The sequence below is a fragment of the Tasmannia lanceolata genome, unplaced genomic scaffold (assembly GCF_043159265.1).
Source record: "Tasmannia lanceolata isolate RefF3 unplaced genomic scaffold, GAP_Taslan_0.1 ptg000044l, whole genome shotgun sequence".
Lineage (NCBI taxonomy): Eukaryota > Viridiplantae > Streptophyta > Magnoliopsida > Canellales > Winteraceae > Tasmannia > Tasmannia lanceolata.
Genome location: NW_027518721.1, coordinates 15,386,342 through 15,399,100, shown reverse-complemented (window position 1 = coordinate 15,399,100; position 12,759 = coordinate 15,386,342). Strand labels below are relative to the sequence as shown.

The 12,759-nt window shown below is 37.6% G+C and overlaps 1 protein-coding gene across 1 annotated transcript in view; it reads left to right on the top strand.

Moving 5' to 3' along the window:
• Nucleotides 1-12,405, top strand: part of LOC143863281 (pyruvate kinase 1, cytosolic-like) — a 39,654-nt gene extending 27,249 nt beyond the window's left edge. Inside the window, exons 10-16 of the mRNA XM_077373968.1 lie at nucleotides 943-1,087; nucleotides 1,253-1,341; nucleotides 8,578-8,673; nucleotides 8,862-8,929; nucleotides 9,135-9,234; nucleotides 11,434-11,493; nucleotides 11,962-12,405. Coding sequence (XP_077230083.1) covers nucleotides 943-1,087; nucleotides 1,253-1,341; nucleotides 8,578-8,673; nucleotides 8,862-8,929; nucleotides 9,135-9,234; nucleotides 11,434-11,493; nucleotides 11,962-12,114 — 711 coding nt within the window. The 3' untranslated portion in view covers nucleotides 12,115-12,405. The remainder of the gene's footprint in view (nucleotides 1-942; nucleotides 1,088-1,252; nucleotides 1,342-8,577; nucleotides 8,674-8,861; nucleotides 8,930-9,134; nucleotides 9,235-11,433; nucleotides 11,494-11,961) is intronic.
• The last annotated feature ends 354 nt before the right edge of the window (nucleotides 12,406-12,759 follow it).

Below are 12,759 nucleotides of genomic sequence, written 5' to 3'. Positions count from 1 at the left end.
AGCTTCAAAGGTAAATTGTCTTGAAGTAGTAGCCTTGCAAGAGATTATTCGCAATGGAATCAAATAAGTGTGGGGTACGCTCGTTCCATCAAGCCTTTTGACCTTGGTCTCCCCCTTTAGACAGGTAGACTAAGTTAAACTTTGATGGTAGCTGCAAAGTTCGTAATCAAAGTGATACTTTAGCCAGCATTATCGGGGTTGCAGTAAAGAAATTGTGGATCGAGGAAGATTCTGTCAATACAGTTCGTTAGCTAAAAAGGAGGTCCCTCCCCATGGGGAATCATATTATTATTCATAGAGATTTTTGATATTTTGAGTGACGTGGAGTGCTTTTTCTCCCACATCCATCGTGAAGGCAATCATTTGGCAGATTGCTTGGTTAATTACGAAGTATTTTGTACGGGCTTATTAGTTTAACAGGAGATCCCCATTTTGCAGTCTATTCTTTTGCTTTTTCATATGTACTTTTGTATTTGCCTACTCTCCTAGGCGCTGTTTTTATAAAAAAGCTTAATTTTTCAAGAAAAAATCTCGACTCTTTCATGAAATAGCTTCGTCCTGCATCCAAAGGGTGCTACAAAAAATTTGAGGATTCCTGAACATGAGAAGGATGATTGGAATGCTATTTTTTTATTCAATGGCATATTTGTAAATTCATTATACTTGGATGAACATTACCGTAGATCAAGTTTAATATATAATTCTACCTCATTATGGGGTTAAAAAACAAACTCAGTTAAATTTTTGTATTGGAAATCTAAAATATAACAAATTATGGTTGTTAGACATGCTTCTCTTTGTACTGTCATTTGCTGAATGGTTTTATCTTTACTTTTTACTCTATTTTTTATTTTTTTTCTTGGTAATTAAATGAGTTTGTTATGTATGTATTATTAGAGTTCATCTATGTCTCTTTTGGTAATCCGTTAATAATTTTTGCAGGTGTTTCTGTTTCAAAAGGCTGCTGTTTACAAGTGCAACATGGCTGGAAAGCCTGCTGTAATTACTCGTGTTGTGGACAGTATGACTGACAACCTGAGGCCAACTCGTGCGGAGGCAACTGATGTGGCCAATGCTGTATTAGATGGTATTTTCTGATGCTGGAAAATATTTCTTATTAGTCTTTGGACAACTATTTTTGTTTCTTTGTGCTTTCCATTGCCACCTTACTCTTTGAGTTACTATTGCATGACTTACACTCAGGCATTTTGGCATTCTAATGTTCTTAATCTTCCTTGGATGATGGGTGCAGGAACTGACTCAATTCTTTTAGGAGCAGAGACTTTCCGAGGATTATACCCTGTTGAGACTATCTCAATTGTTGGTAAAATTTGTGCTGAGGTATGTAGATTAATGGCTCTCACTCTCACTAAGTCTTCATTAGGTGTTTTGTTATCCTCCCAAAATGAAACTAGTGCAAACTGAAGTCTCTTTGAAGTTTAGAGCTTTGGATTGTACTGCCTAATGATGTGTTTTCATCAATTCTGTGGCTCTATTGCAAGATTGTATTATGTTTTTATCTTCATTGGTAATGATTGGTAAGTCTTCAATTTGACTTGCTCTAACATTGTTTTGGAACTCTTTTTTTTACTGAACTATTTTAGCTTGAAAATTATGCATCTTGACTCAGTGACTTGGATGGGTTAACAATGTTTTACAGTCAAATAACAACCTAGAAAACAATCAGGAAACCGAATAGAAAAAAAACTTGTACAGCCATCTCCACCTTCTTGAATCAAATTAAACTCAAATGACTGCTCCGGTGGCAACTCGCATCTGGCTGTCACCAGTGGGTCTATTTGGAGATGATAAAGGAGAGGTGGTGAAATCCTTCTCTGGGCCAATATGTGTGTATGATGCAAACAAATCCGAAATGTGTTTGGGGCTGATGTGAATTTCTATTTTTGTCGATTAGTTAAGTGATAATTTGTGTGCAGTTCCAAAAATCTGGGTCCTTGAGACTATTTTGATGGGTAGTTGTGATGTTAGATATATGTATGTCACTCATTGCTCTTTTCTCATTTCTTTAGAGAAACCAACTGTGTGGCCGATTATTTGGCAAGGAGGGTGTAAATAGATCTATTTTAGTTCTGGGGCAATATCTGCCACACATGTAATCATTTTCGTTTCTTCTTCTTTTAAGAAGTTTCATCATCTTTCAAAAATAAAAAAACAGCCTAGAAATCATTGAGGAAATAGGAAAAAAATATACAGTATCTTTGAAAACAGTGAAGATGGAGAAAGTAAAGATTGGAAATTTAGAAAATTAGTTAAATATCTGGCGCAGCCCAAACACAACGATCAAACAAAACCAAGAAAGAACAAGTAACAAGAAGAACTCGTACGAAATCTCACGTATGCCGTGAAGATAAAATTTTATTCAATCTCAAAAACTCCCACAACTCCAATCATCCATCTCTTTTATTACATTTCTAAAAGATTTCCAAAATCTAAAACATAGCTAAAAATGATATTGGCATATCTATCTAAAATATTAAAGTTTCCTTAGCTAAAAACTAAGAAAAGCAACTAGAGCCTATCAAATCTAGTAAATAGCTAAATTAGAAAATGATAACCTTTTTAGGAAACAAAATACTTAAGAGAATAGGAAATCATATTTTCCAAATCTTGAAACTTGCTAAATCTCAAAGCTTGTAATCTTGCAAGCTTTTCAAGAATGTAAGTTGCCCATATCTCAAAATCATGTAACCTTAGCAAGTTTCCATTCCGCCAAAACACCTCCTTATTCACGAAAACTTTCCGTATTTTCCACTTATGAAACTTCCACTTATGAATCTTCCTAAAATAGCCATCCTCAAAATTTATTGCTAATTTTTGGATTGCATCAGTCACCCCCTGTTGAGAAGAATTCGCCCTCGAATTCGATACACCATCCTTCGACGAATCACCCTTGCTTCCTCGTTTCAACCATACAAGCTTGTAGGGCTTTGAGTGGTTTGTTATGTCAATCTGCAACTTGAACGCGAGAGACTTTGATAGGATGCTCTCACAGCTCCCACTTTCGACAACAAACGAGCAAATTTTCCTGGACAACGTACATGTAGAATGAAAAATATTGTTTATAATATAGTCGACAAAATTGTCTTGAAGTGAAATCATTTCTTTTCGAATGACCGAGGCTTCCCCAACAACTCCTTGTAGTTCTATTATTTCATTCTCGTCCTCGTACTCATCATAAATGGGTTGTAGTTCCACTATTTCATCTTCGTCATCCTCATCATAGATAGGTTCACCTTGGTCTTCATCGTTCGCTTCGACAAGCAATGGCTTTCTCTCTCTCGAATTCTGTAGTCGTTGATAAATGAATTGAACGTAGATAAAAGGAAAAAAGGCTTCTATCATTTTCTTCTTCATCTTCTCCCACGTGTTGATTTTGGACTTTCCACGATGGGATCGTGTCAATTCCAATTGTGTCCACCATGCCGAGGCTTGTCCCCTCGGCTTCAAAGCCACAAGTTGGACTTGCTTGTGGTTTGGAACCCCTTTGAACTCAAATATTCTTTCCAATGTACGTAACCAATCCAAGAACTCTTCTTCGAACAATCCACCATGGAACTCGGGCATCACTATGTTCAGTCCGGATTCCCAACTGTGGTTGTCTCTTTCAAGCGGGTTCACTGGAGCTTCCATTTGCACCCTGTCATGGAAAGTGTTCAGGCAGGTTTCATCTTCCTCTTCGGTTTCGTCATCTTGGCCAGAAGTTTCCAAGTGAAGAATCCGGGTCGTCAAGTCTTCCACTTGTCTTCGAAGCGTGGCTAGTTCGTCTCGTGTATCAATCTCCGCCATCGGAACAGTATGAGCGCCTCTTCTTTTCGGTGGCATGATCAATCCGCCGCCAACCACAGTAATGAGATAGCTCTAATACCAATCTGGCGCAGCCCAAACACAACGATCAAACAAAACCAAGAAAGAACAAGTAACAAGAAGAACTCGTACGAAATCTCACGTATGCCGTGAAGACAAAATTTAATTCAATCTCAAAAACTCCCACAACTCCAATCATCCATCTCTTTTATTACATTTCTAAAAGATTTCCAAAATCTAAAAAGTAGCTAAAAATGATATTGGCATATCTATCTAAAATATTAAAGTTTCCTTAGCTAAAAACTAAGAAAAGCAACTAGAGCCTATCAAATCTAGTAAATAGCTAAATTAGAAAATGATAACCTTTTTAGGAAATAAAATACTTAAGAGAATAGGAAATCATATCTTCCAAATCTTGAAACTTGCTAAATCTCAAAGCTTGTAATCTTGCAAGCTTTTCAAGAATGTAAGTTTCCCATATCTCAAAATCATGTAACCTTAGCAAGTTTCCATTCCGCCAAAACACCTCCTTATTCACGAAAACTTTCCGTATTTTCCACTTATGAAACTTCCACCTATGAATCTTCCTAAAATAGCCATCCTCAAAATTTATTGCTAATTTTTGGATTGCATCAATATCGTTGGCAACTCATATTACTAAACATGCACAATTAATGCTACCCAATTTTCTGTGGTCTAATGCCGTAGGCATCTTTCTTCTCTTATGTTTTGGTGCCTTTGCCTCTATTAATAACCTTTGTAGAAGCACGCGACTGTCCTTTAACTTCTGAATGATTACTAGTAAATGCGTGTCCACCATTTCATCACTAGTTGTAGTTATTCACCCATCCATCCTTATGGATGTCAGATTAATTGTTTTAGCTTTCTCATATCCCCTTGTTTCATTTTTTTCCCATACGGAAACTAAGATCTGATTTTAATTTTTATTTATGATTATTTTTTCATTGATGATGAAAACAGACTATTAATAAAAGAAAGTGCAATGGGGAAAAGAAGCATTCAAGAATATTAATAAAATAGGATGGGATGATGTAAGATCCCACATCGGAAGCGGAGAGAAAGTTCCTGGGCTATATGTAGACCCCTCTTTCCATGTGTAGACGTGTTTTAAAACCGGGGAGGGTTGCGACCTAGAACCGGACAGTATCTACACGATGTGACCGGGGCGTGACGGAATGGTATCAGAGCCATACCTCTAGTATAGTGCACCAGCGAGGACGCTGGGCCCTAAGGGGGGTGGATTGTAAGATCCCACATCAGAAGCGGAGAGAAAGTTCCTGGGCTATATATGTGCACCCCTCTTTCCATTTGTAGCCTCGTTTTAAAACCGGGGAGGGTTGAGAGATAGAACTGGACAATATTTGCACGGTGTGACCGGGGCGTGACGGAATGGTATCAGAGCTGGACCTCCTCTAGTACGGTGTGCCAGCGAGGACGTTGGGCCTTAAGGGGGGAGGGGGTGGATTTTAAGATCCCACATCGGAAAGCGGGGAGAAAGTTCCTGGGCTATATATGTGGACCCCTTTTTCCATGTGTAGACTTGTTTTAATACTGGGGAGGGTTGCGACCTAGAACCGGACAATATTTGCATGATGTGACCAGGGCGTGACGGAATGATATTAGAGCCGTACCTCCTCTAGTATGACGTTGGGCCCTAAGGGGGGGTGGATTGTAAGATCCCACATCAGAAGCGGAGAGAAAGTTCCTGGGCTATGATGCGTTTTAAAACCGGGGAGGGTTGCGACCTAGAACCGGACAATATCTGCACGATGTGACCGGGGCTTGTCAGATGACCACACAACAAAAAAAGGAAAAAATGCTATAAAAGGGGTATCAGTTGACTGAAATGGAGTCTTAACCGGTCTACCATTTCTCTTGCCAACTGTGTCAACCGCATCATTAGCACCCATAATGTGGCTAAACGAGGGAGAAAACTTTCTGTTCAAGTATTTCTGACAGGGATGACAATCTCGTTCGGAATATCCATTGATAACGTCGTTTAAAACCAGTTTTTCAAAAAGCGGATGTGGGCCAAAAATGCGGCCAAAGAAAATCGTAGTCTACTCGGCACGGTGCGATCATGTACTCGGTCAACCGAGTACTCGGTTGATTCAGTCATGACCATAGTTAGCAAAGCGCGATTCGGCAAAAAAACGGGACGGCAAAATTTCGAGTTTAATATGGTACTGGTTAAAAAAAACGTAGTAAAAAAAACAGAAACACAAGAAAATGAGTTTAGAATTTTGTCATTTACAAAATATGGTGGGGGTAAAATTGGAAAGTTGGCCAAACAAACGTGTTTAAAACGTTTAAAACGCATTTTAAACATGTTTCAAACGTTTGCTTAAAAAAAACGGAGTTTTATTCGTTGTAAAAGTTTTAAACGGCACACCAATAAAACGAGTTTTTTTGAAACGCCGTTTAAAACGGAGTTTTGCTAACTATGGTCGTGACTTGAAAGAGTCAAAGGAATTTGATTGACTTTGCACAGCGCAGCAACTCGAGCGAGTCGACACTGACGCGATGGAGTTTTGAAACTATTCCTATAACTACCGTCAAAATTGAGTATGATGGTGTCCATTGGAGGACTGCACGTATCCACAATCTTTTGGCCTCCCATATATTAGTTCCCAATTCTAAAATACATCTCCAACTGTGGCTCCTCCCCAGTATTATTTTCTAGGAGTTGCCCATTTGTTTATTGATAGTTTTATATCCAATGTTAGTTTCCTAGGGGCTTAGATGTTCCATTGAATATTCTACCATTTCTTTCATTTTTTACGCTTCAAAGCTTGGATGGAGTCACTTCCCAAAGGATCTTACCTCGGTGATCAAATGACCATGTTGGCCATCCCTAGAAGAGGTTACACACTGGACCATGGGTCACCTAAGATTTGTCAATGCACCCAAGGATGTTCGATCAAATGCTATACACCACTTCGCAATGGATAAAGAGATGGTTCGAGTCTTCCTTTGCTTCCTTATTATGACCCTGCTAACAATTCAGTTCTCCGTAATGTTGATGTGGAGATCTCATTTGATAACTATCTTTTCAATTGAACAAGATGTATTTTTCCAAAGTTATTTCCACATGAAGTATATGTGATGATATTCCATTTGTACCAAATGATGCCTAATATTGGCACATATATCAGTGATACTATTTTTCAGCCCCCAATAAATCCAAGGATTATAAGGATATATTCATTTGGGAGAAAGAAGGAAATGAAATTCTGGGATGGCGGGAAACTGCAGTGATGATGTCATCACGATTTTTCATCTTGGTGAATGGTGATGTCAACAGGGTAGGCTTGCTCATTGGCTCATTTCAGAACATGACAACCTTGGGAACCGTACCTTTTTTTCATCCTCGTAATTATGGTGATTTTACCTCTTAACTTTGGGTTGGATCTAAAGTGAATTTTGAGGATGCCACATCATGCTTCCCGTGAACCTATAAAATTGGAAAAACTACATTTTGGGAGAAGAATTCAAGGAGAACACAGGATTTTGGGAAGAATTGAACTTCATAGGTAATTCCAAATCCGAGTGGAAATGTGTTTAGCTCAATCTTAGAAAGTTCGGAAGCTTTTACAAAATTCGTACTAGGTTTTGAGTTTGAATTCTTGGTTGCAGTCCAGAACTTAAGTACTAATGGTAAATTATTTTAGAAATCTAAGATGGGAAATAAATAAACTTATCCACTGTCATGCAGATCTGTGTTTGAAATGATGTGCTCAAGTGGTTTGGTGTGGTGTGGGTCTTTCCTAAGTCCTCTTTAGACCTTCCTAGATGAGTAAAAAGCCTTGCATCTTGTGGGGATTTCTCTTTCTAGGAATGTGAGTTGAGAGTCTTGTTGGACTGTCATAAAAGACTCAAATGAAGCGGAAGGTTGTGCTCTCCTCATTGGGACTTGGATTTTCTGTCAGGAAATTGGTGGTAGGCTTTATGGGTGGGGGACTTACCAAATGCAATCATTTTGGGCTTTGTATTGAAGTCCGGGTCCTTGGCATCTCACAAGTTTGAATTAGTTGTAATGGGGTAAATATGCAACAAGTAGGAGTTTCTTAACATGCACTGCTTATAAATATAAAGCAGACTAAGCAATAGAAGAAAGCTTGTGTTTTTAAATCCCATCTTTTAATTGCTCAAAATTTCTGAGTTGTTTTCTTTTCAAGCTTTTATTTTTCTAGTTTTTTAGTAGTACTGCTGTTTAAAGTTTCCAATTTACCGGTTCTAATTGGTGGTGACTGGAAATCAGCCCACCTAAGTCTATTCAGGGAGCTGAGTTGCATCAGTTAGGCTATATGTGTGCTATATTTTCAATCATTTTTGCATATCTATCTTTTTATTGTTAGTATCTGTAGGGTTTCCTCGTGGTTGCTATATTTGATGCGTTGATGCGTGCTTGTTTCCAGCTCTGGAGTCTGGACATATTAATGTCAAATTACATAAATTATACTATTGTATGTGGACATTTATATTTACTTTTATGATGTTGGCTTCTAAGTGCCGTGTGAACTGAAATATAATTATGACCATTCAATAAAAGAAAACTGAAATATCATTATGATAAAATGGGATGCTATTATCATTATGGAATACTGTCTACTTCATCGTGCCCATACACATTCACCTCCACCTCCTAGGTTTGTCTCTTTTGGTCATTATCTTATTGAGGCCTACCTAAAATGGATGACTTGACCTTATTTAAAAATGCTATGTCTACAGGCAGAGAAAGTTTTCAACCAAGACCTCTATTTCAAGAAGACTGTGAAATATGTTGGAGAACCAATGACCCACTTGGAGTCTATTGCTTCCTCTGCGGTAATTTTTTGATGTTCACATTGTCTTTGCATATGTTTGATTACAGAAATAGGCTGATTTGCTGTCCTTTTGTATGATGCATGTAATTATTGTATGTTTTCTCCTTTGTGTACTCACTTCATTATTAAGTTTGTATTTGTGATTCTCTCTTTTTTTTTTTGAAAACAATATTTGTGATTCTTATCCAGGTACGTGCAGCAATCAAGGTGAAGGCTTCCGTCATTATTGTCTTCACCTCATCTGGAAGGGCTGCAAGGTACTCTACTCTTGAATCTTGATACCTTTTTTAATGTAAACAAATCCATGATTTCATTCAAAAAAAAAAAATCTATCATAAATTGTGCTGGAAATTTTGGTGGTGAGCTGTTTTCTGTGGATCATTATTTTCTTGTTTGTAGAACTTGCGGATATAATTTCTCGTCTTTACATCCATAAGGTCTTAGTTTATTTTTTGAATGCAGATTGATTGCGAAATATAGGCCAACAATGCCAGTACTATCAGTTGTCATCCCTCGGCTCAAAACTAATCAACTTCGGTGGAGTTTTACAGGTGCTTTTGAGGTATGTCTATCACTCTTACGTATTTATAGTGTCTCCCCAGCATGCAAATGTATACTATAATTTCTTACGTATTATCAGTTTCAAATGGCGATTTAACTGAATAAACTATAATTTCTTGATTCGTATACTTTCTACAACTTCTTGAGAAGCAGTTCTATGCAAGTTTCTAACAGGGAACATCTTACCTTTTTATCTCTATTAATTCATTTATAGATTGTTTGCAGCATCCAAGTTTTCTTGGTATTTAACTGCTTAAACTCTTGATTAAAACCCCACAATAGGGTCTCAAAAAGTGATTGTATGCAAGTAATGTGAATTCCCCACAATAGGGTCTCAAAAAGTGATTGTATGCAAGTAATGTGAATTGGAAACAACTTGCATTTTATCAGCACAAGTCATTTATAGTCCACAAGAAGCAAATTCGTCTTACCAGGTCTCAAAATTATGCATTAAGTGAATAAATTTCTTTTCATGATTATAATACTCTTAGAAATTTCCACCATTAAAAAAATACTCGTAGTAATTTCCTGCAAAACTGTTTCCCTCAAAGAATCTGAAGAGGGAGAATCATGACTTCTGATCACTGTATATCATTGGTAGAATATATCTTTTATATCTAATACATGATATTTTGCTAATAAAGTTTCCTCTTGATAAAAGAAAGAGGAAAAAAAGAACTTGATGTAAAGAGGTGAGAAAGATGGCAAGTAATGGAAAGGATCCAAACCCAAGATATCAAATCAACAACTAATGGCCTACATCACGTTAGTTGTGTTTTAAGTAAGGGAATAGTGAAACTGTATTTCTGAGCCTGATTTTATTTTCATTATCATTCTTTTTCTGCAGAATTCTTTCATCATGTTTTATTTCCTTCTAGGTTTAATAATCATGGCACTCACAGATAGGAAATAACAAATTAGTGGACGTGAGGCCATTACCAAAATCATTTCACAACTGTATAGAGGGGATAATGGATTAGCGTACATGTTTGGCTAAGTGTACATAGTCTATCTTTTTGTGTCGCAGTCTGTAGACTCTATACTCCCTTCATAATTTCTATCTTCTTTGCTTTTAATAAATTCTGCTATCCTTTCATAAAATAAAGGCTACTGATATTTGCACTACCACCCTAATCGGGTATCTGAAAAGAGAGAAAGTAAATAGGAATATTTGAAGGCATCGCCTGAATCAACATGAAGGGCTGCAAATGAGCCGAGCCGAGATTTGGGATGTTCGGGCTCGGCTCGTTTAGTTTTTATGAAGGAGCGGCTCGGCTAGTTTAGTTTTCGAAAAAGCTCGGCTCGGCTCGGCTTAAGCTCGGCTCGTCTCAAGAATGATAAAAACATACATCTGTGGGATTTGAACCCAAGCCCCCTCTAAATCCAGCGCCTTAACCACGCTGCCAAACTTTCATTTGTGATAAACAACCCAGATTCTTTTATTTTATATATAAAAAGCAACCATAATCCAAGCTTTAAAGCTCGGCTCGGCTCGTTTATGAACCGAGCCTAAAAAGTTCGCGAGCTTTTCCAAGCCGAACTATACAAAGCTCAAGTTCGGCTCGTTTATTTGGCGACCTAATTTTTGGGCTCGGGTTCGGCTCGTTTAGTAAACGAACGAGCCCGAGCCGAGCTTTTAACGAGCCGAACCAAACATGTTCGCCAGCCGGTTCAGTTCATTTGCAGCCCTAACATGATTCTACTACCCCCGAGCGACACCAGCAATTAACATGTTTTAAGGAATACAGTAGTTCCATTTTTTGTGTGGCCCGATTACCCTGTGGTAATTGGGTTGGGCCATTAACACCCAAACTTTCTGCTTTAGCCATGGTTTTTCTTATCTGTGTGTGCCCTTTTTGCTTCTTTTATTTATCCAGCGAAAAGGAAAAGGAGGTTAATCTTCTTCCTAATACACCCAAGATATGTACCCTCTAGGCATAATGAGAACAAGAATAAATAAAATCATATTAATGTGCCTATGGTGTTTCTCATATTAAAATGCCTATGATGCTTCTCACACGTGTAAAATTGTATATAGCATTTAGTCATTGGGCTCATGATACCTTAATTTTTTGGTCCTGTTTTTATTTTGGAAAGATGAGCCTGCCCCTTTTCCCTCATTTGTTCTGTTACACCTTGTATCCAGTTAACATGAGAATTAATGATAGTTATGTGCTCCTTTTTATGGTAAAATCGGCAGGCAAGGCAATCACTTATAGTCAGAGGCCTATTTCCTATGCTTGCAGATCCTCGACACGCTGTAAGTTATTCTTTTTTGTATGTCCAAGATTTTGCAAGATACTCTAGTTCAATCTCTCTGATGTTATCTGTAATAATCTCTTTATGGGTAATATAGAGTTATGCGCCTTATTTATTCGCCAAAAAAAGTAGAAAAAAAGGAAAGGAGAATTTTCTGCAAAGCCACTTTCTTTTAACACTGAGTACACATCTCACAAAGCGATGCTTGTAATTTTTAAAGAAAAGCTGTTCTATAAATTTTCAAAATCGTCTGTTGCCTTTTTACCTGTAATTTTGGGTCCTCCATTTTTTACTCTCTTTGGGACCATTTTCTTTTTTTTTTCCCAACAATGGAATTCTTTTTATCAAATGGAAAAGTAAAGGAAATGAGCTGAAAATCTATGTTATAAGTACTCAAGTTTGAAAAATCTATTTGTGTTATACTTGTATAGCAATTAAGATATCTTCACAATTGTTCCATTTCTTTCAGGCCGAGTCTACTAGTGCCACGAGCGAGTCCGTTCTGAAGGTTGCTCTTGACCATGGCAAGACCTCTGGCGTAATAAAGTCGCATGATCGTGTTGTCATCTGCCAGAAAGTGGGGGATGCATCTGTGGTAAAGATTATCGAGCTAGAAGATTAAATCCTTTTCCATCAGATCTTTGAGAAGATGTGGGCCAGGTTTAATGGCATCTAAATTATTACTAGTCCTGGGAGTTCTGATAGTGTACACTGAGGCAGTTCTACTCTACAGGAACACCTATATATTTTTGGAACTCATGGTAGTGTCTCTATAATTTGAGTTCAGGTATAAGATTAGCAACTTGCTTTTCCCAGAGGAAAGCAAGGGTAAATTTTTGAGTAATAAAAGTTGTGCTTCCTTGACTCATCTTTTAAAGGACTACTTTTCTTCAATGAATTATCATTTCTCTGACTTTTTTTCTTTTTATGTATTCTCTTTTTTTTTATGCAGACATGGGAAGGGTTTAGTATACTAAAATCAGTCCAAGCAGTTGATGACTCTACATGGGGTGGCAATTTGACTCTTTTCCATCGTCAAACCCAACCTTATTTCTTCTCTCTCAATGATAGGAGTATTTTTTTTTTCAACTTTCTCTAACTCTTGATAATCAGAACAAAGGGAGCCAAATAAAAACCAGAGCGCCCTCTGAATTTGGAAAAGAGGGTTTCACAATGGTTACTGAGTACTTGGTATTGGTAATGGAATTTCTGGAGTTTGATTGCCATGCCTATTGTGAGAGGAGGTAAGAAAACTCAATGGAATGGA